This window comes from Zingiber officinale, chromosome 5B (assembly GCF_018446385.1).
Source record: "Zingiber officinale cultivar Zhangliang chromosome 5B, Zo_v1.1, whole genome shotgun sequence".
Lineage (NCBI taxonomy): Eukaryota > Viridiplantae > Streptophyta > Magnoliopsida > Zingiberales > Zingiberaceae > Zingiber > Zingiber officinale.
The window spans coordinates 118,547,134-118,575,031 of NC_055995.1; the positions used below are offsets into that span (position 1 = coordinate 118,547,134).

A 27,898-nucleotide genomic window follows, 5' to 3' on the forward strand; every position below is an offset into this window, starting at 1 on the left:
TTATCACATAAAAAAAATTAAGAAAAATACAAAAAAAAAAAAAGTTAGAAAAAATGTGAAAAGTTTGCTAGGGGTTAATGAACAGAATTAATAATAGTCTAAGATTTTTTAAACATAATTTTTAAAAATATTCTAATTGTACTAAGTAATTCTCTTTTGACAAAAATAATTTGACAATTATTTTCCTATTTCAAAAAAATCCTGAATTTTTGTCAAAAACAAAAGTAGTTAGACAAATAACAAAAATTCATGAAAAAATATTTTTTATTTTAACAGAAATAAATAGTTCCATTGAATAACCCTATTTTTAGAAAAATAAATAATAAAAATAGATTTTGATCTAGAAAAACCTAATAAACATTTGAAAAAAATTAAAATATTCAAAATAACATTTTTAATATTAAAAATTAATTTTTCAGTAAATAATTCATGAAAATTTATTATAATTTTTTAAAAAAAAATTCAATCTAAAGATAATTTGCTATTCTATCATTATAAAAATTTTAAATATAAAATTCTAAAGAAAAGTTTGTATGATGATATTTTTTTCTAAGTAAAGTAATTTCTACCCTAGTAAACCAATTAAATGGAGGATTTAATTTGGATATGATTTTAGAATCCAATATGAGTTTTTATCTACTAGATTTATCGGGAACTATAGTGGAATATAATTTATAGGGAATTTTCTAATTTGTCATCTATAGTTCTTGATGTACCAACTAAGTATGTTATAATTACTAAAATTTGACTTTCGTAGAACATTTGATTTTAAGTATGCATAGTCATTTTTCAAAGATTCTATTTGTTCTTTCAGTTTTTCGTTTTCAAATTTCAACTTATCAAAATCTTTTAGTCGACATGCACTTGCTAAGGTCAATTTTAACTATATATTTTCTTTTTTTAATTTGCATATATTTCTAGAAAGTATTTTAATAAATTTATATGATTATTCAGGAGATAAGAAATGTACCTCACTTACCTCGTGATCCAACATTCCTTCATCGCTGCTTCTGTTTATTGACGCTCCCCTTTCGTCGATTTTCATTTCTGAGGTACTTTCTTCATCCCTCTGATGGTTCTCCATTAGTGTCAGTCCGTCATATGCCTCAATCTCAAATTCAGAAGACGATGATTCATCCCACGTAGCTTTTTAAGTTTCTCTGTTTCATTCGTCTTGACCCTTTTTCTTTTTCTTCTTCTTTAGTTTAGAGCAGTTATCCTTAATATGTCCTTCTTCCTGACAATTGTAGCATCGAATATTCCTTTTGCTTCGAAGGTGTTTCTTTGCCTGCGACTTGTGAAATTTGTTATATTTAAAAAATTTACTAAAGTTTCTTACCATGAGGGTTGCTTCGTCTTCGTCGATAGAAGCTTTGGAGTCAGGTTCATCCACTTTTGCCTTTAGGGTAATGCTGTGATTCGGCTCCTTCCTTTGTTTTGTACATTTAGATTCATGAAGTTCTAAAGTATAAAATAAACTTTCTAATAAACTTATCTCTAGATCCTTAGAGATATAATAGGAGTCGATTATGGACGCCCACTTGGTTGATCTTGGGAAAGCGTTTAGTTCACACCTCAGTGAATCTTAGTTTGTTACATTTTCTCCGAGATTTGTGAGTCTGGTAATCAACTCCTTTAGTTTGGCGTGTAGTTAAGCAACTGACTCTCCTTCTTTCAACCGAAGGTTCATCAGTTGATTGCGGAGATGTGCCATTTCGCGAGCTTAGCTTCGGAAGTCCCTTCGTACAACTCAAGGAATTTCTCCTAGAGTTCTTTTACTGATATGTAGGCGCCAATTCTGTTAACTTCCTGCGGCGGTAGTACACTTAGGAGGTGGTATTTCACTCGTTCGTTTGCAACGAAGTCAATTTGTTCTTTCTTGGTCTACTGATATTCTTCTTTTTCTTCTCCTTGCTAATCTTTGGGAGCTACAAAACCATCTTTGATCATTAATAAAATTTTGAAATCGGTTTTGAAAAATACCTCTATTCACTTTTTCCACATCGCAAACTCCCCCTTGAACTTTGGAGGATAGATGCTGTTGGGACCTTAACGTCCGCTAGTGAAGGAGGAGGAGGGGGGGGGGGGGCCTGAATAGCGTCTCACCCAAATCATCACTTCCATAACATAAGACATTTACGTGGTTCGGAGATTAGGGCTCCTACTCCACGTCTGTCTGTAAGGTGAGCAATCCAAATCCGTCGGTGGATGACTCCCCGGAAACCTTTGGCTAGCTCAGACCTCCTTCTCGGTCCCCACAACCTTGATCTAAACACTTTTAGATCACAAGAAGAGCTTGGAGGCTTTGAAAGACTATTAATAGGGGTTAACCACCTTATTTCGTCAACCTTAACCAAACTTCCAATGTTTGGTTATATAGGCCACGAGTTGAAAAACCCCGTCTACCAGTCGACTGCAAAAATCATCAATCGACTACCCTCTGTGGAGATTCGACCGTTACAACCCAATGACTCGATACCAGTCAACTAATACTTTCATCAGTCGACTGCTCTACACTAACCGAAAGAACAGAAGCATTCTATTCGCTCCCAGTCGACTGTCTGATCGACCGCACTAGTCAACTGATGAAAAGACCAGTCAACTGCTACAGTAACACTATAGTATTACTACAATAATGCTATAGTAAAACCCTAATCCCAGGATTTAACCCCCGAGTACATTCACTCAGCATACGTTCTCGCATGACCAACCTAGACCTAGCCTTCTAGCCTCCTCCATCAGCCTTGCATCCATCGGATGCCTCCCTATCTTTCACGTCTTGCCTTCTGGAGCTTCCATCGACCTTGTCATTGTTGTTGGTGTTAGGACCAAAAGTAGCTAGAGGGGGGGGGGTGAATAGCTCGTCGCGTGCTCGTCGCTTGGCGTTGCTTGTTTCTTCAAGGATATGCAGCGGAAAATAACAGAAACAATCACACAACGCTAACAAGGTTGGTTTACTTGGTATCCACCTCACAAGAGGTGACTAATCCAAGGATCCACACCACGCACGCACCCTCCACTAAGAAAACACTCCTTTTCGGTAACTACCGAGGGCGGAGAAGCCCTACAAGACTCTTAGTACAAGAAGAAAGGAAAGGGAAACGAAATACAAGCGCAAAGCTTACAATGAGTACAGAAAACCCTAACCCTAGCTTCTCTTCTTGCCTTTGATCCGCCTCTTGACTTGGAAAGATTCCAAGATCCTTCAAGAACTGGCGATCTGATTTGTGAGAGCTGTGGAGGAGTTGGCGAGAGATCCGGAGTGAATCGGAGAAGAGATGCAGAAGAATCGCCTGCGGCTATAAACCCGACGCACGGCCGGATCCCGATCGATTCGAATGTTCCCAATCGATCGGGAGGCTTTGATCGATCCATGGATCGATCCAGCGCCTGTCGTGCGAAACAGCATCGATCCTTGCACGAGAACTCCAGGCCCCAATCGATCCACCGATCGATTGGGACATCCGGATCGATCCACCGATCGATCCGAGGCTCTGCTTAGAAGGCTTGGATCGATCCATCGATCGATCCAAGATTGGTTTTTGCCCAAACCAAGTCCCAAGCCTACCAAACCAACACCCGGTCAACCTTGACCTGTTGGTGCACCATGCCTAGCATCTGGTCACTCCTTTGACCTGCTAGGACTTCCCACCAAGTGTCTGGTCAATCCCTTTGACTCACTTGGACTTTTCTCGTCGTGCCAAGTATCCGGTCACTCCCTTGACCTACTTGGACTTCCACCAGATGTTTGGTCAACCTTGACCCATCTGGATTTCCTCATGCCAAGTATCCAGTCAATCCTTTGACCTACTTGGACTTCCACCAGATGTCTGGTCAACCTTGACCCATCTGGATTTCCTCATGCCAAGTATCCAGTCAATCCTTTGACCTACTTGGACTTCCCAACACCAGATGTCCGATCATCCTTGATCCATCTGAATTTTCCCTTGCCTGGCTTCACTCACCAGGACTTTCACCTAGTTTCACTCACTAGGGTTTTCCATCTGCCTAGCTTCACTCACTAGGACTTTCCATCTGCCTAGCTTCACTCACTAGGACTTTCACCTGGCTTCACTCACCAGGATTTCCTTCTGCCTAGCTTCACTCACTAGGACTTCCCAGTCAAGTATCCGGTCACTCCCTTGACCTACTTGACTCTTCTTCAATCAATATCTTATTGTCAAACATCTAAACCCAAACCAAGACTCAGCTTGGTTAACCAGGTCAACCTTGACCTGAGGGACATTGCACCAACAATCTCCCCCTTTTTGATGTTTGACAATACCACACTAACACTTACAATACCACATGTAAGTTAGGCTAATCCCATAGCCTCATTCTTCATGCCACTAGGTAATGAACACATAAGTTAGACTCTTCATTCTCCCCCTAAGAGGGCAAACTCCCTCTAGGTAATGAAAGCCTAACTTACTCCCATTCACAAGTCCTTTCATTCTCCCCCTATTGGCACACATCAACCCCCTACTAATAAAACACATCAACCCATGTTTGGGCACACATCAACCCATGCCCCAATTTTGGGTACACATCAACAAATTCATTTGTTGACGACTCTCCCCCTGAAGAGTTTCTCATCGTTGTCCACAACATCACTTGTTGTGACCAACACAATAATGAAGGTCCCATACCCTTCATTTATCCTTAATTTCTCCCTCAATGTAGACAAATACCCAACCTTGAGCATTTTCTAACCACGTGAGTTCCCACTTGATATGATGAGGATATCCACTCCCCATTTCAAGTTCAAAAGCTCATACATGAGCATTTTCTTTACAGAAGGTTAACCACCTTCCAAGGTTCATGAAAAATAATTTTTCATGTCTTTAAAGAGTCCCTCCCCCTAAAGACATGGTGGTAACTTCTGTCATTGCACCAACAATGACTTGGAATCCCTAAACCTTTAGGAAACCCAAATTTAGAAGTTTTGAGGTTCAAATACTCAAAATTTGAAACAAACCTCAACCTAAACTTCAATGAAGCCTTCCTTAACCAATCCATCCTTGTTTTCACATGAAAACACCCTTTGTATGCATACAAATGTATTTTATGGGTTTGGAATGGTTACCTAGACTCAAAGGGGTTCAAAGATGCTGAAATCAGGCCTTCCCAGCAAAAATCAGCAACTTGGATCGATTGGAGTTGGGATCCAATCGATTGAACCTTTCTGAATCGATCCACTGATCGATTCAGACTCCCTGGATCGATCGGCTGATCGATCCAGCGAGCTTCTGCTCGCGGGAGACTTGCCTTCCGAATCGATCCACGGATCGATTCAGGCACTCCAATCGATCCACGGATCGATCGGAGCTCTGATAGTTGCTGAAATTCCATTTCAGTCAACTTCAGAAACCCCTAGAAAATTCTACAAAAATCCAAAAATCATGAACTTTCGTGTAGACATTATTTAGGGCATATACTATCAAAGAAAAATAGTTTTCTATGAAAATAGTTCATATTTTCAAAGATTGACACAAACTTGAAATCTTGCAAAAACTTTAGTGTTTTCTTCAAGTTTGTGTCTAACTATTCAATGGTGATTACTATCAAAAGATAGCCTTCACCAAGGTTTTCCAAAATCATTTTAAAAGCCTTTTAAAAACCAATATCCCATCATGTTCCTTGGGCTTAATGCACATGACTTGTACATTAGCTTTCCCAATGATGGGAAAACACATAACTATGTGTTTTGATGAACTTAACACTCAAGAAAATGCACTAAATCAACATGTTGAGTTTTGTTCATCATCCTTACATCTCACTTGTATCTATTGTGCACAAAACACATACAAGTCATCTTATAGGTCTTTGTGAGATGTAAATTTTTGGTTTTGCCCTAATCTAGGGATCATGCATATCTATCTAGGCATTTTAGAGATATTAGACATCCACCTAGGATGTCACTTGTTAATAAGTGTTGTTAAATGCCATTTGTCCTTAATTACAAGGAATTAAACTTAATGCATGATTATGTTATGGCATACATCAAAATGAAATAATTTTCAAAAGAAAATATCCTATAACTACATGATGTATGTATGTCATGACATGGTATTTTTGGATTTTTCATAATAGCACATGAATGCAAAAATAAACATGATGTCATGGCATATGATGGGCAAACAATCATGGCAAGATTTAACATAAATAAAATATACCTAGATCAACTATCTAAGTATCCTTAAAAACTTAGCTAAACTTACAACTTAAACCTAGATTGCCCTAAAGTGCTTCATGAAAATGCCAAAGCCTAAATTGGCATTTCTAATTCCCTTGATTAATTTATGCCAGTTGAAATTAAGCACATCCTCAAATGTTGGCATATTTCATTTTTCACAAGAGTAGCACTTTTAAATTAAGGCCCGGATTGCCTTAAATTTCCTAAGAACATACCAAAATCCCAACTTGGTAGTTCTTATGAATTTCCCAATATGTGCCATTTAAGATTAAAATCAATTCTTCCACCATTAGGCACATTTTACTCTTTCAAGGAGTAAATAATAATTCCATTTCATTTTCAAAGGTTAACAAAAACCTTGAAAATGCTCCTTGAGTGTCAATTTCCTTAAAGTTGGGTTAACTACCCTTCTAATCGGAGTTGACACTCTCCAACCCATCTATGGGATAGAGAAGATGCTCCTAGGAACCCAACACCTATTGGTGCTCCTTGGATGCTCTAGGTACTCACTAGGGATAACTTCCCTAGATAACTTCCTAGTGACCTTGTTGGGCTTCTTAGAAGCCTTGGTCACATTTTCTAGGTCAACTCTAGGGATAGCCTCCCTTGTGACCTTGTTAGTGACTTTCTTAGACTTCTTAGAAGTCTTAGTCACTTTGGTTGCAAAAATACTTCTAGGGATATCTTCCCTTGTATCTTTGACTTGACCTCTAGACTTAGGGTTTGTTCCATAGCTATACAGAACCCTATGATAACTTGGCACATCCTTTTTCGTTTTGGGTTTATATCCCAAACCTCTATGGCCATTGAATGACTTTTGCACCCCTAAACCTAGGCTATGCTCATTTTGCCCTAATAGGATATTTTCCATCCTTTTTAGGGTCTTTTCCATTTTATCAAGTCTTGATCTCAAGACTTGATTTTCTCTCACTAAGTCCTTAGTATTTGATTTTTCATTTGATCCATGAGCATTTTTGTTCTTGGGCATGTATCTATTATCCTTAGTGTTCTTGCCCAAGTGTCCATCTACCTTCCTAACCTTAGGTTGGGTAGTTTTAGCATGTAGGGCCACATGCTTTTCCTTAAAGCCCTCATGCTTTCTATTCTTATGGTAAATTGCATTAAAATGATAAAATTTTGAACTATCATGCTTTTTACCATAATTTAAAGGGGTAGGCTCAATAAATGTTACCTTCTTCTTTACCTTGGAGGCTCCCCCTTGACTTGAGCTTCCTCCATGAGCCTTGACCACCTTCTTCCCCTTAGGGCATTGACTTCGGTAATGCCCTTTTTGTTGACACAAGAAGCACACAATGTGCTCCTTGCTCTTCTTTGTCCCGGGGGTGGTCTCCTTGGGCTTCACCTTGCCCTTAGGTGCCACTTTGCCCTTCTTCTTGGCCAATTTAGGGCACTTGCTTTTGTAGTGCCCATGTTCCCTACACTCAAAACATATAATATGATTTTTATTATTAATTAAAATATTTATACCTTCTTGTGTAGGGGTGGCATCTTTTCCTTTGGATCCGGAGGTAGAAGCTTCCTCTTGATCCGATCTTGTTTCTCCTCCATTTGATTTTTCTTGACTTGTGGAGGTAGAATCTTCTTCCTCCTCTTTGTCTCTTGACCCGGATGTAGAAGCTTCTCCTTCTTCTTGATCCGGCGTCACCAAGGATTGCTCCCCCTCAATCCTAGAGGTGGAGGCTTCATCATCTTGAATATGAAACAAGGAGTATGCTTCCTCCTTGTTCCCTTCGTTGCATTCCCTTGAGGATGAAACTTCTTGGATTTCCTCTTCTTCGGAGGTTGAGCATCTCTCAACCTCGGAGTCCTCCTCTTGGTCTTGCTCCAAAGAGTCACCCTCTCTGGATACTTCTTGCTCTTGTACAGTGGAGGGGATCTCTTCATGAAGCTTGGCCAATTTGCTCCATAATTCCTTTGCATCTTCAAATTCTCCAATTTTGCAAAGGATGGTGCTTGGCAATAAATTGACCAAAAGCTTTGTCACTTTGTCATTTGCATCGCACCTTTGGACTTGCTCCGAGCTCCATTTGCTTTTCTTGAGAAGCTTGCCCTTGGAGTTTGTTGGAGCTTCAAATCCTTCCATTAGAGCAAACCATTGCTCAATCTCCATCATAAGAAAGTTTTCGATTCTTGATTTCCAAGAATCGAAGCTCGTGGAAGTGTATGGTGGAGCCACCCTTGTGTCAAATCCAAGTCCATCTTGGAATTGCATCTTGAAGTTGAGCCTTTGAAATCTTTGACTTTTGATGAATTTGCTTCAACTTCTTCACCCTCTAGCTTTTCTTGTTATGCTTGACCCTTCCGGCGATGATTCCGGTGAAGAGCGGCCTCGCTCTGATACCACTTGTTAGGACCAAAAGTAGCTAGTGGGGGGGGGGTGAATAGCTCGTCGCTTGGCGTTGCTTGTTTCTTCAAGGATATGCAGCGGAAAATAACAGAAACAATCACACAACGCTAACAAGGTTGGTTTACTTGGTATCCACCTCACAAGAGGTGACTAATCCAAGGATCCACACCACGCACGCACCCTCCACTAAGAAAACACTCCTTTTCGGTAACTACCGAGGGCGGAGAAGCCCTACAAGACTCTCAGTACAAGAAGAAAGGAAAGGGAAACGAAATACAAGCGCAAAGCTTACAATGAGTACAGAAAACCCTAACCCTAGCTTCTCTTCTTGCCTTTGATCCGCCTCTTGACTTGGAAAGCTTCCAAGATCCTTCAAGAACTGGCGATCTGATCTTTGAGAGCGCTGTGGAGGAGTTGGCGAGAGATCTGGAGTGAATCGGAGAAGAGATGCCGAAGACAACGTTCGCCTGGACGCCAACGGTCGGATCCCGATCGATTCAATGTTCCCAATCGATCGGGAGGCTTGATCGATCCATGGATCGATCCGCGCTCTCGATTGGAAACTCCGGATCGATCCACGGATCGATCCGGCGCTTATCGCGCGAACTCGCCCCAATCGATCCACCGATCGATTGGGACATCTGATCGATCCACCGATCGATCCGCAGGTTTGAACGGCTTGATCGATCCACCGATCGATCCAGCCCCGGATCGATCCATCGATCGATCCAAGATTTGGTTTTTGCCCAAAACCAAGTCCCAAGCCTACCAAACCAACACCGGTCAACCTTGACCTGTTGGTGCACCATGCCAGCATCCGGTCACTCCTTTGACTGCTAGGACTTCCCACCAAGTGTCCGGTCAACCTTTGACCCACTTGGACTTTTCTCGTCGTGCCAAGTATCCGGTCACCCCTTGACCTACTTGGACTTCCACCGGATGTCCGGTCAACCTTGACCCATCTGGATTTCCTCATGCCAAGTATCCATCAATCCTTTGACCTACTTGGACTTCCACCGGATGTCCGGTCAACCTTGACCCATCTGGATTTCCTCATGCCAAGTATCCAGTCAATCCTTTGACCTACTTGGACTTCCCAACACCAGATGTCCGATCATCCTTGATCCATCTGAATTTTCCCTTGCCTGGCTTCACTCACCAGGACTTTCACCTAGTTTCACTCACTAGGGTTTTCCATCTGCCTAGCTTCACTCACTAGGACTTTCCATCTGCCTAGCTTCACTCACTAGGACTTTCACCTGGCTTCACTCACCAGGATTTCCTTCTGCCTAGCTTCACTCACTAGGACTTCCCAGTCAAGTATCCGGTCACTCCCTTGACCTACTTGACTCTTCTTCAATCAATATCTTATTGTCAAACATCTAAACCCAAACCAAGACTCAGCTTGGTTAACCAGGTCAACCTTGACCTGAGGGACATTGCACCAACAGTTGGGTCTTCCTTTGTCAAGAGGTCGCGCTTCCGGGACTTCATCCATTGCCAAGTCACACTTAGACTTACGTTGCTAAGACTACATGCTTGAACTTACACCGCCAAGACTCATCCTTAGACTTTCTTCCTTTGCCAAGATCACCTTGGACTTTCCTTGTTGTACCTGTATCCTGCACACTCACAATGCATATCAAATACAACAATAAATCTAACTTAAATCTTTGCCCAAACATCAAAACTTAGGGTACCCAGATTGCTCCAACAGATGCTTGGTTTGACCATAGTTTTTGTGCTTCAGTTGGCGATTAGTTCTTCTGAGTGATTGAGCTCTGATACTAATTGTTGGACCGTGTTAGGCCGGCAAGAGGAGGATGAATTGCCTAAAAAAGAAAGATAAATTTCTCGATCTTTAGACTTGATTAGTTATGCACAATTAATTAAACAAAGTAAAAATGCATGAAATTAACAACTTTAAAGAGAATAGTAAGAATGCTAGATTTACTTGGTTACAACATGGGCGGTTGTTAATTCAAGACATTGAAAAAGCTCCACTAGAAATTGCCTTTGCTGAAGGCGGAGTAGTCTCTTACAGGTGTTGACAGCTTAGGAATAGTCTACGAAGTGATTACTTCAGTTGTTGTTTAATTCCTAACTCCAGGGGACTTTTTATAGCCTCTAAAAAAATGTTGTCGTTGGTTGAAGGTGCCTTCAAAGAGATCCAAGGTATCTTCAAGAGGATAGAGTTTTATCCTCTTCGCAATTGTAGCCTAATGGCTACTGAAGGCGCCTCAATGCTTGAGGGCGCCTCCCAAGAAGGCGCAAGGGCACATTCAAAGGCTTGAGGGTACCTTTGCTGCCTAAACTGGGTGGGGCACCTAGACGAGTCTAAGCACCTGGACGACAGCAGCTCCGCTGCTCCTTTCGTTTAGGTGATTTCTGTCATCCAGAATCAGGCTCACCCAAACTCATCTTCTAGCCTTCTTCTCGAGCAGTCTTCTGCTCTAGCTTCTCATCCCTCAAAAATACAATGTGCTTCCTTCTCGTATGTTAGTGCACTCTTTCACGGCAGCTCGTCTCTCGAAGGTACCGAGCCCATCGACTCCCTTCTCGTGTCATCCTTCTCGCTAGCTGCGTCTTCTACTCGGCTTCTTGTGTTTCTAAGCTCTTGCACACTTAGACACAAGGATTACCCAACACGACCTAACTTAACCCGGTTGACCACATTAAAATTAAACCAGGGTACTTACAAGTTCATCAGTCGATTTTCTCCAAAATCAGCTGATATACCAAACTACCTCGGATTGACATGAAATTATATCCTATGTGTTTGGCTAGTTCTTCTAATTATATACATGCCTTCAAACATCAATTTGACATAATATATTGAAAGCAGTGATTTTTTTTAATACAAATTAGATATTTTATGTTTAAAAAAATCACCGCTTTCAATATATTAAGTCAAATTGATGTTTGAGGGACATGAATATATTCAGAAGAACTAGCCGAATATATATGAACTAGTTTCATATCAATCCAAGGACGTTTGATCTATCAACCAAGTTTACTTAAAATCGGTTGATGGAGCATGAATTAAATTTTCTGAACACATTCATATTAAAAAAATCACCACTCATAATTTATTGGGTCATATTGATGTTTGAGAATATGAATATAATCAGGAGAACTAATCGAACATATAATAAAAATTTCATATTAATCTGAAGTCATTTGATCCATCAATTAAATTTGTCCAAAATCGACCGATCATGTTGGGAATTTGAGAAGACAAAACTGCCGGAATGACGTGGTTGAAATGTTGACCGCATCTCCATGACCCAGATGGTGAGCTGTCTTCTGTGTTGACCAAGTCATCATAGGGCCTCTGTCAATAGTACCTGTAGCCAGCGACTGGGTTGCCCTGGTTCCTGGTACATCGATGCTTGAGGTGGATCCCACGAATATATAAGCAGTCGAATAATAATAGAACAATGAAATAAATACAAGATGAGTACAATGACATACCTTGGCCCCGGGGGCGCCCTCGAAAGGATCGGTGAGCTGGTCGCTCTGCTGATCAACCCTGAAGGGTAAATGAGTGTGAGTCAGCTGAGCAACCGAATTTGAGGGAAAAGACATGGAGTCCGGTGCAACATGGATCCAAAAGGAAACTGTTGAAACCCCAAGGTTGTTTTGGTGTGATCAACAAGTTAAGTTAGGTCCTGTATGTATTTAACCTTGTGTCTAAGTGTGCAGGAGCTTAGGAACACAGGTAGTCGAGCGAAAGACGCAGCTAGCGAGAAGGACGGCAGTCCGAGGGACGAGGTGCTGCGGAAGAGTACACCGGCGGACGAGAAGGAAGCGTGCGGTGATTCCGAGGGACGAAAGCCGGAGCGGAAGATTGCTCGGGGAGCAAGAGACGCAGCTAGCGAGAAGGACGGCACACGGTGCGTCCGAGGGACGAAGACTGCGGATGAGTACGCCGGCGGATGAGAAGGAAACACGTAGCGATTCCGAGGGACGGGAAGCCGGAGGGAAGCCCGCTCGAGAAGATCATAACTTGGGTTCGGGTGAGCCCTTTTCCGGATGGCAGAGATCACCCAAGCAAGCGGATCCGGAGTAGAAGACCCGGACCCAGCCGAACCAAACCGGAGCAGTGGTCCCCGGATGAAAAAGTTAACGTTAGTTGACTTTGGGCTTCGGGGCGCCCGAAACAGTCCGGGACGCCCGAAACAGTCCGGGGCGCCCGGAGCAGCCCGGGACGCCCGGAACCCTTCCGGGCGCCCGGACCCAGTATTTTGACCAGATCGAGTCAAAACTCGATCTGAACGTTGGGGGATAAAGTTTATCCCCCCAGGGCACCCGAAACCCTTCCAGACGCCCCGACCAAGGCTATAAATATAGCCTTAGTCTAGAAGCTTTGAATCAACTCAGAAATTTACATTCCAAACACTTGTGCGCTTCTGTTCTAGTTTAGCTTCTATCTTTTGTGCTTTTACTGCTGTAAGAGGCTTCTCTGCCTGAAGGAGATATTTTAGTGCACGTTCATTCCTTGGATTAACAACCTCCTTGGTTGTAACCAAGTCAAGTTGTGAGTCTCTTCTTTCTGCTTTTTATTTACTGCTAATTTACTTTATGCAAGTGTTCTGTTGAAAGTTCGAGAAGGGTCTTTTATGTTTATTTTTTTTTAGGCTATTCAACCCCCCTTCTAGCCGGCCCAACGGTCCTACAAGTGGTATCAGAGCCGAGACGCTTCAGGAGGACTAACCGCCGAACGAAGCAACGAGATGGCCGGATCTAACATCCACCCACCAAAATTCGAGGGGGACTTTGCAAGCTGGAAGAAGCACATGGAGGTATTTTTCGGTACCGATTTTGATTTATTACTAACAATGGAACTCGGTTTTGAAGCTCCCGAGGGCAAAGCGAAAAATCAATGGACAAAGAAAGAGCAGGCCGAGTACGTGGCAAACAAGAAAGCAGAATTCCATCTGCTAACCGTACTTCCGCCACAAGAAGTCAACCGTGTCGGCACCTACAACTCGGCAAAGGAGCTTTGGGAGAAGTTCCTTGAATTACACGAAGGAACATCTGAAGCCAAGCTTGCGAGACGGGACTTACTTCGCAACCAGCTCACCAACCTCCGTCTTGAAGAAGGTGAAACAATTGTACATCTACACTCGAGGATACAGGAGCTCATCACCGGACTTTTGAATCTCAGAGAAGAGGTAAGTAACCGAGATTCGCTCAGGTACGTTTTAAATTCCTTCCCTAGAAATTCAAAATGGGCATCACTAGTAGATGCTTTTTACATTTCAAAGGACTTAGAAAAAATTTCATTAGAAGAATTTTTTTCAACATTTGAAGTGTATGAGTCAAGATGTGCAGGAATGAGGGAGCCAAAGAACAGCGTCGCCCTCAAAGCTTCGAGAGACGAACCTGAATCAGAATCTTCTCTCGACGACGAGGAAATTGTAATGATGGTAAGACGATTTAAGAAGTTATACAATTCTAGAAAAACTAACCATCCACAGGGTAGAAAGAAAAGAATGATCCGCAGCTACCATTGTGACGAAGAAGGGCATGCCAAGGACAACTGCCCCAAGCTGAAGAACAAAGACAAGGAAAAGGGTAAGAAGCCTATCCAAAAACGAAAGGCCCTAAAGGCGACGTGGGACGATACCTCGTCCGAATCGAAAGTCGAAGCATTTTCCGGACTCGCACTGATGGCGAGTCATCAAGACGACGACTGTGATTCAAGTTCTTCCGAAATGAGCATCGAGAGCATCGATGAAGGGGGAGACACGTCGGAAGAAAGCAGCAGCTCAGGGGGAGAAACGGATAACGAGATCGACAAGGTAAGTCAGGTACGATATCTTCCTCCTGATAAAATGTTTAAGGTCGTTAAACTTTTAACAAAAGATTGCTGTAAATTAGAAAGTGAAAATAAAAATTTAAAAGTAATTCTAGCTAAGTCTAATCCCTTAGAAGAATTAGATAAATTAAAAATAGCAAATGAAAAATTGAAATTTGAAAATGATGATTTGAAAATTCAAGTAGATAACTTGAAAAACTATGCATGTTCATCTAAAATCAATTTTAGAAGATTTAATAATTTAAATTGGTACTTTAAATATCACCAGGGATAAATTAGGAACGTTTCAAGAAAATATGTCCCTAAAAGCTTTTTAATTAATCCAGTAGGGTGGAACCTATATTGGGTTCCTAAATCATGCCTAAACTAAATTGTAAAATTAGCGCTTTAAGTGAGAAAATTAAACAAAAAATTTCCTTATGAGGCTTTGTCAAGGAAGTGATTGTTGCTCCAATAACCAAGAAGTCCTAGTGCCTCGCCACGACCTGGAAGCCAAAATATTGAAATAAATATTTAATTAACTTACTAATAAAGCATTAATACAATAATTAATTAGTGCTTTAAAAAGGTTATTCAAAACATTTTATTTCATAAATTTACTTACTTAGAATTTTTTTTTTCCTAAGTTTTTTTGTGCTTAAAAATTCTCAAAAATTTAAGTTAGGATTTTTTTTTTGATTTTTCTTACTTAGAAAAATTCTCAAAAATAATTTTTTTTCCTAAGTTAAAAACTTTTTCCTGGAACTAGAAATCTCAGCTTAAATAACTTAGAAAATTTTTCTAAATTTCTTAAAAACCTAGAAATTTTTTTTAAAATATTTTTTTCTATGTTTTTAAACCCTTAGATTGTTTTTTTTTCTTAGAACCCCATTTTTTTTGTGATCAAAGAGGGAGAAGGGAAAGTATAAGTCTAGGGGGAGGTAGATAGATTTAATTTTTTTTTATCTTTTCTATCTTTTTTCACTTAAATTGCAAATTAAGTTAATTTACTTAACTTTATTTTATATCTATTTTAACCCTAGCTCTTGTGTTGATCACACTAAAAAGGGGAAGATTGTTGGAACCCCAAGATTGTTTTGGTGTGATCAACAAGTTAAGTTAGGTCCTGTGTGTATTTAACCTTGTGTCTAAGTGTGCAGGAGCTTAGGAACACAGGTAGTCGAGCGGAAGACGCAACTAGCGAGAAGGACGGCAGTCCGAGGGACGAGGTGCTGCGGAAGAGTACACCGGCGGACGAGAATGAAGCGTGCGGTGATTCCGAGGGACGAAAGCTGGAGCGGAAGATTGCTCGGGGAGCAAGAGACGCAGCTAGCGAGAAGGACGGCACGCGGTGCGTCCGAGGGACGAAGACTGCGGATGAGTACGCCGGCGGACGAGAAGGAAACACGCAGCGATTCCGAGGGACGAGAAGCCGGAGGGAAGTCCGCTCGAGAAGATCGGAACTTGGGTTCGGGTGAGCCCTTTTCCCGATGACAGAGAACACCCAAGCAAGCGGATCCGGAGTAGAAGACCCGAACCGAGCCGAACCAAACCGGAGCAGTGGTCCCCGGATGAAAAAGTCAACGTTGGTTGACTTTGGGCTCCGAGGCGCCCGGAACAATCCGGGGCGCCCGAAGCAGCCCGGGGCGCCCGGAACCCTTCCGGGCGCCCGAAGCAGCCCGGGGCGCCCGGAACCCTTCCGGGCGCCCGGACCCAGTATTTTGACCAGATCGAGTCAAAACTCGATCTGAACGTTGGGGGATAAAGTTTATCCCCCCCAGGGCGCCCGGAACCCTTCTAGGCGCCCTGACCAAGGCTATAAATATAACCTTGGTCCAGAAGTTTTGAATCAACTCAGAAATTTACATTCCAAACACTTGTGCGCTTCTGTTCTAGTTTAGCTTCTGTCTTTTGTGCTTTCACTGCTGTAAGAGGCTTCTCCGCCTGAAGGAGATATTTTAGTGCACGTTCATTCCTTGGATTAACAACCTCCTTAGTTGTAACCAAGTCAAGTTGTGAGCCTCTTCTTTCTGCTTTTTATTTACTGCTAATTTACTTTATGCAAGTGTTCTGTTGAAAGTTCGAGAAGGGTCTTTTCTGTTTATTTTTTTTCAGGCTATTCAACCCCCCTTTAGCCGGCCCAACGGTCCTACAGAAACATGTAGGCCGAAATATGACAACGACGCCTAGGCCGGCATACCCCAGCGACTCACAGACCGGAACACTGCACGTAGGCCTGGTAATACCCGTAACTCACAACCCGAAACACAACGGCTCGATGGCCGGATCACAACAGATGGATCAGATGTCAGATCAACGTCGAAAGCATGCTATAGTGCAGATGACTCAGAGGACGGCGTTGGCCAACCGGAATGGCCATGAGGAAGAGAGGGAGATCGGAAATCTGCCCGGTGTCGTCAGTCGGAGAGGGGGTACAGTGTCCGAGGCCGAAAGGAGGCAGTTTAGTCGTCTAAGGGAGGCTGGTGGTCGGACATGCGGATACATCGTCGGTCGGTTGTAGAAGACGAAGAAAAAGGGACGACCATCGCTGGTAGCAATGCGAAGGCATGGCTAGCGGAAGAGATGTGGTGCTCACATGCGGCGGCGGCGCGCGTGAACGAAGGGTAGGGAAGGGTAGTGTCGACCGCTACAGGCTCGACGCTGGCTGCGCCCTGGATCGAAGAGGAGAAAGGGGAGCAGGGGCGCTTGGCCTCTGGGTACGACGGCGTCTGGCTCAGGGCGAAGGTGGCAAGAGGGGCTGCCGACCTCGTAGTGAGAAAGAGAATAGAGGAGAAAGGGAGCCGTGTCTGGTCGGCGTGAGTGAGGAAAGGGAGAGCCCCCCGATAGCCATGGTCGCGGCAGAAGGAAATCAACCCTTCCACCTGGCGGCTCCCGGAGGCCGCGATCCGGTGAGCAATGGAGGTGCCATTCTTGCGCATCCCTACGGCAACAGCCTAAGCACGCAGACAAAAAACCCTCCTCTGAAATTTGTGAATAGTGCTCCCTATAAACTCAACCCTAATAATGAAAAGACCACACTTTCCTCCCTTCCACTTATCCTTATCTCATCACCGCACTTCGAGCCTCTAGCGGTCGACACTGCCCTTCTTTGCCCTTCGTTCATGCCACTGACGATGCACGCGAGCACCACATCTCTTCCGCTAGCCATGCCTTCGCACTGCTACCAACGATGACCGCCCCTGTTGGTCGCCCCTTTTTCTTCGTCTTCTACAACCGGTCGACGGTGTACCCGCGCGTCCGGCCACTAGCCTCCCTCAGACGGCTAGACTGCTTCCTTTTGGCCTCAGACACTGTACCCCCTCTCCGACTGACAGCACCGGGCAAATTTCCGATCTCCCCCTCTTCCTCATGGCCATCGCGGTTGGCCGACGTCGTCCTTCGAGTCGTTTGCACTGTAGCATGCTTTCGACGTCGATCTGACATCTGGTCCATCTGTTGTGTTCCGACCATCGAGCCGCTGTGTTTCGGGTTGTGAGTTATGGGTATTACCTAACCTGTGTGCCGTGTTCCGGTCTGTGAGCTGCTGGGGTATGCCGGCATAGGCGCCGTTGTCATATTTCGGCCTACATTTCACCTTTTGGATCCATGCTGCACCGGACTCCATGTCGTTTCCCCAGATCCGGCTCCTCAGCTGACTCACACTCATCTACCCTTCAGGGTCGATCAGCAGCACGACCAGCTCACCGATCCATCCTAGGGTGCCCTCCGGGGCCAGGGTATGTCACTGTACTCATCATGTATTTATTTCATTGTTCTACTATTATTCGACTGCTTATATATTTGTGGGACTCGCCTCAAGCATCGGGGTACTAGGGACCGGGGCAACCCAATCGCTGGCTACATGTATTGTTGACCAGAGGCCCTATGATGACTTGGTCAACACAGAAGACAACTCACCATCCAGGTCATGGGGATGCGGTCAACATTCCAGCCACATCATTCCGACAGTTCCGTCTTCTCATATTCCCGACAGGATCATATTGGCGTCGTCTGTCGGAAAGGGGGTACAGTGCCCGAGGCTGAAAGGAGGCAGTCTAGCCGTCTGAGGGAGGCTGGTGGCCTGACACGCGGATACGCCGTCGGCCGGTTGTAGAAGACGGAGTAAAAGGGATGGCCAGTGGGGGCGGCCATCGCTGGTAGCAGTGCGAAGGCATGGCTAGTGGAAGAGATGTGGTGCTCACGTGCATCTTCGGCAGCGTGAACGAAGGGCAGGGAAGGGCAGTGTCGACAGCTAGAGGCTCGAGGCTGGCTGCGTCCGAGATCGAAGAGGAGAAAGGGGAGCAGGGGCGCTTGGCCTCTGGGTACGATGACGTCTGGCTCAGGGCGAAGGCAGCGAGAGGGGTTGTCGACCTCGTCGTGAGAAAGAGAACATAGTAGAAAGGGAGTCGCGTCTGGTCGGCGTGCGTGAGGAAAGGGAGAGCCCCTCGATAGCCATGGTCGCGACGGAAGGAAATCAGCCCTTCCTCTTGGCGGCTCCCGGAGACAGCGATCCGGTGAGCAATGGAGGTGGCGTTCCTGCACGTCCCTGCGACAGCAACCCAAGCACGCAGACGAAAAAGCCTCCTTTGGAATCTGTGAACAGTGCTCCCTATAAACTCAACCTTAATAATGAAAAGACCACACTGCCCTCCCTTCCACTTATCCTTATCTCATCACCGCATCATCAACTTTGATATATAAACAAATTGATCTAACTTATTTTCATTATCATTCAACTTATTTGTTTGAAACTTAAGTTTATAGAGAAATCAATTCGAGTAGCGTTAAAAATCAGTCAATTGATTTTCAAATATAAATCGATTCGACTGATTAAGGGTAAAATGAAAAATGAATATGTGCTAACCTATGCGATTTAATAATTTTTAGAAATTTATTTACGTGGTTCCATAAAAAGTTGAAAAAAATGGAAAAGAAAATTAATTAAGGAATTAGTAGGATAATTGAGATTTAATTTAAGAGTTTTAGGGTTTGGGGCCTGTTTATTTCAGCCTTTGCCCCCAAACCGTTCCTATTCACATAAAGCGGCCCAATATATACAATATATAGTCCTTTTTGGCTGCGTCCAAACCCTAACCTCTGAGCTCGTCTCTCTGCGGACGCCGACGGCGCGATGCCGCCCAAGTTAGATCCGTCGCAGGTAGTGGACGTCTTCGTCCGTGTCACTGGCGGCGAAGTGGGTGCCGCCAGCTCCCTGGCGCCGAAGATAGGCCCGTTGGGTCTCTCCCCGAAGAAGATCGGAGAGGACATCGCCAAGGAGACCGCCAAGGACTGGAAGGGCCTCCGCGTCACGGTCAAGCTCACCGTGCAGAACCGTCAGGCCAAGGTTACCGTGGTCCCCTCCGCTGCCGCCCTCGTCATCAAGGCCCTGAAGGAGCCCGAGCGCGACCGCAAGAAGACCAAGAACATCAAACACAACGGCAACATCTCCCTCGACGACGTCACCGAGATTGCAAGGGTCATGCGGCCCAGGTCCATGGCCAAGGACCTCTCCGGCACCGTCAAGGAGATCCTAGGAACCTGCGTCTCCGTCGGATGCACTGTCGACGGGAAGGACCCCAAGGACCTTCAGCAGGAGATCAGCGATGGGGAGGCCGAGGTGCCGCTCGAGTGAGCAAGGCCATCACTGCCGTTAATTACACTAGTCCAGGTTTTCTATGTGTCAAAACTCTTCCCTCTGTTGATCTTTTTAGCATTTCTCGTTCTGAAGATTGTGTTTGAATTCGATACAACGGCGTTATGAATCATTTATCTGCTTGTTCCTATACAATGGCGTTATTTTCCAATCTGTTCAATTTGGCAAAAAAGAATGAGATGATTGCTGAAAACACTAGAAATCAAATTAAAACAGTGAATATTTCCAAGATTTATATTTGCTATCACTGGATACATTCTCATCGGCAGCGACTGGGCGCTGCAAAGGCCGAGTTTTGGCGAGCAACAGCGGCGATAGTGCTCGTTAATTCTCGTGTGATTAATGAGATAAACATCGAAAATACAACAATTTACAACTGGCTGTATTCTTGCTTTCATCATCTTCGAAATCCTTATGGCGCTTGAACAAGAGTTAAGGATTGATGATCAGGGAAACAAAAAACTCTTCCTCTTCTCCTAATATGTTTCTGGCCGGAAAGCATCAGGGGCCATCTTCTCCGTCCTTGATCAAGTTACAGATATCGGAGCACTCCAGTAAACTGGTTGAAGAAGGATTCCGAGTTTAGCGGCCCTTCCGAGCATCGCAAAGATAGATCAAACAGAAAAACTCGCTTACCAGTACTGACGACTGCGAAATCCGTTCTTGAAGACAACAAGAGGCCTGCGTGCGGAGGATAATGGCATGAATTTGATTCTTGACGATTTGATTCGACAAGGACGTGAAAAGAAGCTTAAGATTGTACCTTCTCACATTGAGCGGTCCTTCGGCGCCAGGCGAACCGGCGCCGCCGAGAATGCAGGTGGTGACGCACTTGCCCACGCATCTTTCCGCTAGCCTCGACTTCGGCCGCTGTATCCTCGCCCCCTTCTTGTCCTCCCCTGCCCAGTTACTCCATTTGGTGATTCGCTCCAAATCAAGGAAAACCCTAATCCACCGAGACGCAGGGAGGCCAGCTCAGACTCACCGGAAAGCGTCTGCGGCACGTCGTACCGCGGGTCGAGCGCCGGAGATGGCGCGGCGAGGGAGGCGAAGAGGACGGCAGCGGCCAGCCACGCAGGCGCCGTGCTCGTAATCGTCCTTGCCGTTGCTATTGTGCTTGCTCTGCTTCCGCCTCCGCTGCTGCTTCTGATTCTGCTTCTGCCGATCCGTGGCAGAAGGTGAAGAGGAGGGCGAGTCCTCGGGATCAGTAAGCTCTCCATCTGAATCTCGATCTATTTCTTCTACCTTTCCTGGATAGCCTTCATCCCTTTTGGCCAAGGATCAATCAGTGGGAAGGTTTTCTGCTGTCTCGAATTTGTTCCTGTTAAAAATTCGATCTTGCATTCGGAGCGGCTTCTGTTGCCTGCAGCTGCGGCCTGCGGGGAGACGACGAGACATTGCGATGCGGTGCTTGCGGATGAGGAGGTTCCACCTACGTTCGTGGCTGCTGACCATTGGGCAATCTGATCCAAAAAATCCTTCCTTTCTTGGTCAACAATTTCCTTATTTTTTATGACGAAATAAAACAGATGGGGAAAAAATATAAAGGATTTTAATATTATTTAATTCAAATTTTTAGTAATGCGAAAGCTCGATCACGGTGCAGGAGCCCGACCCAAACCCCATCGAGCATGCTTGCTAAGCCCTTCGTCGCGCTCCTCGGCCGCCGCCTCCTCCCGTCCCTTCCTCTTCTCCGGGCCTTTCACTCTAATCTCCACGCGTGCGTTTCCCTGCTTCAGCTCTGTGCCGCCCGCCGCGACCTCACCAGGTCCAGAGAGCTCCATGCCCACCTCCTCACCACCGGCCTCCACTCCTCCCGGTTCGCCATCTCCGCTCTCATCTCCCTCTACTCCAAGTGCGCCCGACCTGTCGAGGCTCTCTCTGTCTTCCTCTCCGATCGAACCCCAACCCCCGACCTCTTCGTCTGGAATGCCGCCCTCTCTGCCCTCGCCTCCAACGGCCTCCCTGCTGACGCCCTCCGCCTCTTCCGCCGCCTCTTCTCGGAAGTCGGCCTTTCCCCGGATGAGTTCACCTTCCCTTGCGCCATCAAAGCCTGCTCCGATCTCGGTGATTCCGACGTGCTCCAGGAAATTCACGCCGCGCTGTTCAAGGTCGGGTTTTCAGATGAGATGTTCGCTGCTAGCGCTTTGGTCCATGCTTACTTGAAAATGGGGCTTTGGGACGAGGCGGAACAGGTGTTCGATGTATTGCCGCAGAGGGATGTCGTCCTCTGGAATTCCATGGTGAACGGCTTTGCGCATTTGGGCCAGTTTGCTCGCTCTTTGGATTACTTCCGCCGGATGATAAACGAAGGTGTCATCCCGAGCAAGTACACTGTTACCGGCATTCTCTCTGTGTTCACCGCGGGGGCTGATCTCAGAAATGGCAAAAAGATTCATGCTTTCGTGTTAAAGACGAGATATGATAATGAGATTTCTGTCTCAAACTCCCTCATAAACCTCTACGGTAAGTGCCACTTGCTGGAGGATGCAGAGCGGATCTTCGAGTCAATGCAGGAGAAGGATGTGGTCTCATGGAACTCAATGATTTCTGCCTACCAGTACTCCGCCCACCACTCAAAGACTCTCCAGCTTTTTTGTCAGATGAGACGCAATGGGATAATGCTGGATGCTATCACAGTTGCTGCCGTCCTTCCAGCTTGCTCTCACTTGGCAGCTCTAAGGCTTGGGAGAGAGATACATGGACTTGCCATTACAAGCAGCATGAGTGCTAAAGATGTATTTGTGGTGAATGCCTTGATGGATATGTACGCAAAATGTGGTAGTTTGGAGGAAGCAAGACTCGTGTTTGATAGAATGCTAGAACCCAATGTGACCTCATGGAATATTATGATTGACGCATATGGTATTCATGGTCTGGGTGCAGAGGCTGTTGATTTATTTGAGCAGATGGTGGGAGTAGGCCTGACCCCTGATGAGATAACATTTGTTGGTGTGTTATCAGCATGCAGCCATGCTGGGTTAGTGGAAACAGGAAAAGAATTGCTTCATCGAATGGAGTCAGAATTTGGATTAACACCTGCAATGGAACACTATTCGTCTGTAGCAGACATGTTGGGTCGAGCTGGCTTTCTCGAGGAGGCAAAGGGGGTTGCAGAGAAGGCAGGAGTGAGAGGTGCTGGTGTTTGGAGGGCATATTTAGCTGCATGTCGAATGCATGGGGAAGCAGGACAAGCAGTAGAGGCAGCAGAGAGAGTAGTGGAAATGGAACCTCAAGGAAGTGGGAGTTATGTGCTTATGGCAAGTGCTTATGGTGGCGCTGGAAAATTCAATGAGTTAGCAGAAGTAAGGAGCCAAATGAGTCAAAAAGGGGTAAGGAAAGCCCCTGGGTGCAGCTGGGTGGAGGTGGCAGGAGCAAGATTGCATGCATTCGTTGCAGGTGACCAGAATCACCCAGAGGCAGAGGAGATCTACACAGCACTGCATGGTCTGTTTGGTTGGATGAGGGAGGAGTTGGGGCATTCTACAGAGGTGATTGCATTTCATGGCGAGTGATTTTTACTATTTAGCTTTTTTTCTTGAATCTGTTGGTAGTTCCCGAAGAGGCAGTCAACCTGAGAAACTGAATACCTGATACCTAGTCCTCACAGAGGTCAGTTCAAGTTTTATGCAGCATTCTAAAGATTGTTGCTTTTTCTCGGTGATTATTCTGGCACTAAGTATCTTAATATCATTGTATAGCTTTGAACTACTTAGATTTGCCTGTTGTTTTAGGTGGCACCACTTAAACTAAGTGTTTGGTTGCTGTCTGCTATTCTTCTCATGGGAGATTTATGATATGCACAGATTATACTGTTGGATCTTCCTCTAGCAATTCATTCATTGTGACAAATTGGTCCTCTTATATAGACAACAGACTTAAGATACTTCCCACTATTTTTTTTCAGATTAAATCAATCAACTTGTTGCCATCGTATATAAGCTTTCATTTGAAACATAAACTCTTAAAGAAGCTTGCTCAATAGTGCAAGCTTACAAGAGGACGGTACCCTTGATGTATCTTTGATTACAATTTATCAATGGTTGTGGTATGGAATCTAATTCATAGCACCTTGAATGTCTCTATGCGTGATATGCTTCAATCATGAATGAGCATTTGGTCAGTGGTAGTCAACATTCTAAATGTTTATGATGGCTACGAAAACTTACTGAAGTTTATGGTGTTCACTATGATGCAGCTCAATGAGGTTCTGATGTTTCCAACGAGGGTTGTTGACCGCTGTGGTTGTCTAAATCAGGATCAAGATCACCATCAAATGGCTTCTCATTTCCAAGTGAATTTTCTCATCAATCTCACTCCAAATGTGCTAGCTGACATGGTTTGCTGATCGAGTGTGAGATGTGGATCAAAGTCCCACCATTTCATGAACATGCACAAGAAAGGTACCAGCCATCAACTAGGATGTAGAAGGAAAGCAAATGTCAGAATTGCATTTGGTGGACCTTGGCCATAATTTCATTTGCTTCTATGATCTAGTAGAGGAACATCTCCAGTTTTACCGAGAATAAACAGTCCTGTGGAGTATCAAAGTAAATCAAAACAAACAAAGTATGAATTCATGCGGCAGTCATTTTTTCTATTAAATGGTTGAGCAAATGAATCTACACTACCAATAATGTTCAATCTGATAAGAAACGCAGCACTGGCTGCTGTCTCTGGTGGCCATACCACATCTTAAGCTATTAGCACCTCCACTGGCAAATATTCCTCCAGTTGCAAGGGATCAGTCTTCCACCATTTCTCTTTTTTCATCGACAGCCATTACTGCAACTACATTTTACTACTGCATTTGTTGATGTTTTGTTCAGTTTTAATTATTCTTTTGCCTATGTTATACTCAGCAAGCTCAACAACAAGATCATGTCGCTGGATATGCCATGGACAAAAATAAGGAATTATTTTGTTTACTGACATCGATTTATGTTGATCTTCAAAAGTTTCTGATTAATGGATGTTTGCTGCATTTATGTTCTTGTTCTCTTTCTCCATCTGCGCTGACGAGTAAGAATCCTGCACAAAGTTTGAACTTGGGGAAATGACTCGTTAAAGAAATAACAGCTCATATTTTGCTATTATAACATTCAAGATAAATCATCACCCATTCAAATTTGAGAGTAAATGGCTGAAACATTCAGATTGCGTTGGAAAGGAAAAGATAATATTAGTTTTCAATTCTCTGAAACTAATTATTTGCTGTATCTAACACTTCAATTCCTGAAAGATCTAATTATTTGGTGATAGTTGGAATAATACTCTTCTCCTTTTCTCTTTATTATCTGGTCCATCAACTCCTTGAATTACAGGCAAAAGAGTGTGCAAATTATAATCGGAACCGAGTTTGGTAAGCCGGTTGGATCTTGACTCTGAAAGCTGATGCAAAGGCAGTGACAAAGTGCTAAAATGGTCGAGCTGTACTAAAGTATAAAAAAATATCTGATAATCAATTATCACAGTATATTCGTATTAAGTTGTATCATTTTCATGCCATTGTTTATGCATTTGATATTGAATCTGGTCAGTTCTTGAAGATGACATAAATAAATTTATTTGGCCAGAATCTCTGTCAGCTAGAAAATTAATTAAATATTATTAATAATATTTATATATAATAAATTATTAATTAGTCCTTAATTAAAGTATTAATTATTCTTATCTGGTAAAACTTAAAATTAGCTGTAAAATTTATTAGGAATTTGAAATTAGTTAGAGAATTTATTGGAAACTGTTAATGACATTTTCTATAAAAAATTAGAGAATTTATTAGAAATTGTTAATGACATTTTCTATAAAAAAAATTAATAATTAGTTCTTAATTATACTATTTTTTTTCAATGATGACTTTAATTATTTTACAGTTAAAATTGATATTAAAATTGAAAATCATAATATCAATTCTATTCTTCTTTTCTATCAAAAAAAAAAAAAACTATTCTCTTCTTCTCTATAAAAAATTATGAAGATCGAAAATTTCAAAAATAGAGATTCTTCGATGGTAGAAATTTTTAGTTCTGATGTTGAAAATTTATTCGAGAAAAATTCAAAGTAATTGAGACTCTTCATCTTCAGTTCATTAAGAATAGAGCATGTGCAATAAAAAAGAACATTTCATATTCTTGAAAATTTGTAAGATTCTTGAGAATTTTTAATGAAAATATATATTCATACAGGATTCCTTTAATCAATGCATGTCTTTTAGAAATGCAGGTTGATACTGATATGTCTTGATGGCAAAATAGTAATTAGGAGAGGGAGGAGGGGCAATTTTGTCATTCCACTATGTAGGACATTAAGGAGAAGGAAAAGAGGGAGGGGGGGGGGCCGCCACCTCTGTTGGGGCAATTTCCCTAGGTCAAGGTTGACTAGTTTGACTAAGCTTGAGTTGAGTCAAGCTTGAGTCAGGATTTGAGTTTTGATGTTTGGCAATATAAGGAGATTGCTGGAGCAATCGTCCGGTTATGGAGATGGTCAAACGGTTGACCAGGTTGATGAGAATACAAGTCAAGTAGGTCAAGGTTGACAGGAGATTTGACTGAGAAAATCCTAACTGGATGTTAGACATTTGGAAAGTCCTAGTGAGGAGCAAGGCAGGAGAAAGTCCTGGTGAGGAGCCAGGCAACGGGAAAGTCCTAGCGAAGAGCTAGGCAGGAGAAAGTCCTGGTGAGGAGCCAGACAATGGGAAAATCCTAGCGAAGAGCTAGGCAGGAGAAAGTCCTGGTGAGGAGCCAGGCAACGGGAAAGTCCTAGTGAGGAGCTAGGCAGGAGAAAGTCCTGGTGAGGAGCCAGACAATTGGAAAGTCCTGGTGAGGAGCCAGGCAAGTGGAATGTCCTGGTGAGGAGCCAGGCAATTGGAAAGTCCAAGTGTGATCTTGACAAAGGGTGTAAGTCCAAGTATGTGGTCTTGGCAAGATAAGTCTTAGTGTAACTTGGCAAGGAAGACCCGACAACTAAGATGAGGCCGAAGGAAGCTCCTGAAGGCAAGGCGTGAAGGATGGGGAGATATCCGAGGGATGCAAGGCTGATGGAGGAGGCTAGAAGGCTAGTTCGAGGTTGGTCGGGTGTGGTCAAATGCTAGGCATGGAGACCCAACATGTCACGGTTGATTGGGCGTTGGGTTGGAGACTTTGGACTTGAGATTGAGTCAAGTCCAGACTGGTCAATCAATCGGGCGATCGATTGAACAGAGTCCAAATCGATCGGTCGATCGATTTGGACTGTGCTGCGATTGTGGGAAGGCCCAATCGATGGGCCGATCGATTGGGATATGAAATCGCGAGCACAAAGGCTTTCCCAATCGATCGGGCGATCGATTGGGAGCTGCCAATCGATCGATCGATCGATTAGGCAGCAGAAGCTCTCACGCGGACGTGAGGGCATGGAAAGGCGTTGAATCGATCGAGCGATCGATTCAGGCAGTCCCAATCGATCTACCATTGGGCAGCAGAAGCTCTCACGCGGGCGCGAGAGCATAGAAAGGCACTGAATCGATCGAGCGATCGATTCAGGCAGTCCCAATCGATCGGTCGATCGATTGGGAAGTGACCGTTGCGTAGGTGCAGATGATGGACGGCTGCGATGGAGCGGTGCTGACGTGGCAATCGATTGGGGTTGATTTCAATCGATTGGAGGCACTGTATATAGCCTGGGCAGAGCGTTTTCTTCGCTAGAACTTTGCGTTCTTCTCCTGTGATCTTCAGCGATTTTCATGCGAGCTTCTTCCGATCTTCACCGTCAATTCTTGAAGGCGCTTGGGTGCATTCCCAAGGTTCAAGAGGCTACAACAAGCAACAAGTAAGCATGAAGAAGGGTGTATTTCATTTATATCTTGTATTGTCTTCTTGTGTGAGTTATGTTGTTGTG

The 27,898-nt window shown here is 44.1% G+C and overlaps 3 protein-coding genes across 4 annotated transcripts; 2 read left to right on the forward strand and 1 right to left on the reverse strand.

Annotated features, from left to right (window-relative positions):
- Positions 1-19,438: 19,438 nt before the first annotated feature.
- LOC121985569 (60S ribosomal protein L12-1) lies at positions 19,439-20,150 on the forward strand. Its single transcript, XM_042539105.1, has one exon. The coding sequence runs from the start codon at positions 19,499-19,501 to the stop codon at positions 19,997-19,999; it is 501 nt and encodes a 166-aa protein (XP_042395039.1). The 5' UTR covers positions 19,439-19,498; the 3' UTR covers positions 20,000-20,150.
- Positions 20,151-20,222: 72 nt separating this feature from the next.
- LOC121985567 lies at positions 20,223-21,348 on the reverse strand. Of its 2 annotated transcripts, XM_042539104.1 has the most exons (4): positions 21,006-21,348; positions 20,784-20,919; positions 20,657-20,701; positions 20,223-20,579 (listed from the first exon to the last, which is right to left on the reverse strand). In XM_042539104.1, the coding sequence occupies exons 1-4, from the start codon at positions 21,238-21,240 to the stop codon at positions 20,522-20,524; spliced, it is 474 nt and encodes a 157-aa protein (XP_042395038.1). In that variant the 5' UTR covers positions 21,241-21,348; the 3' UTR covers positions 20,223-20,521. The 2 variants fall into 2 exon arrangements, with proteins under 2 accessions (XP_042395038.1, XP_042395037.1); XM_042539103.1 differs by having other exon boundaries at positions 20,657-20,919.
- Positions 21,349-21,568: 220 nt separating this feature from the next.
- Positions 21,569-24,995, forward strand: LOC121985566 (pentatricopeptide repeat-containing protein At3g14730-like). Its single transcript, XM_042539102.1, has 2 exons — positions 21,569-23,632; positions 24,219-24,995. Exon 1 carries the CDS (start codon positions 21,652-21,654, stop codon positions 23,533-23,535), a length of 1,884 nt encoding a protein of 627 aa, XP_042395036.1. The 5' UTR covers positions 21,569-21,651; the 3' UTR covers positions 23,536-23,632; positions 24,219-24,995.
- The last annotated feature ends 2,903 nt before the right edge of the window (positions 24,996-27,898 follow it).

Excerpts from the sequence above, each read along its gene's own strand:
- LOC121985569 (XM_042539105.1), top strand. The coding sequence starts at position 19,499 with ATGCCGCCCAAGTTAGATCCGTCGCAGGTAGTGGACGTCTTCGTCCGT.
- LOC121985567 (XM_042539103.1), bottom strand. The coding sequence starts at position 21,240 with ATGGAGAGCTTACTGATCCCGAGGACTCGCCCTCCTCTTCACCTTCTG. Across the intron at positions 20,920-21,005 it reads CGTGCCGCAGACGCTTTCCG|GGGAGGACAAGAAGGGGGCG; the intron begins GTGAGTCTGAGC and ends GTAACTGGGCAG. Across the intron at positions 20,580-20,656 it reads TTTCGCAGTCGTCAGTACTG|TTTACTGGAGTGCTCCGATA; the intron begins GTAAGCGAGTTT and ends TTCTTCAACCAG.
- LOC121985566 (XM_042539102.1), top strand. The coding sequence starts at position 21,652 with ATGCTTGCTAAGCCCTTCGTCGCGCTCCTCGGCCGCCGCCTCCTCCCG.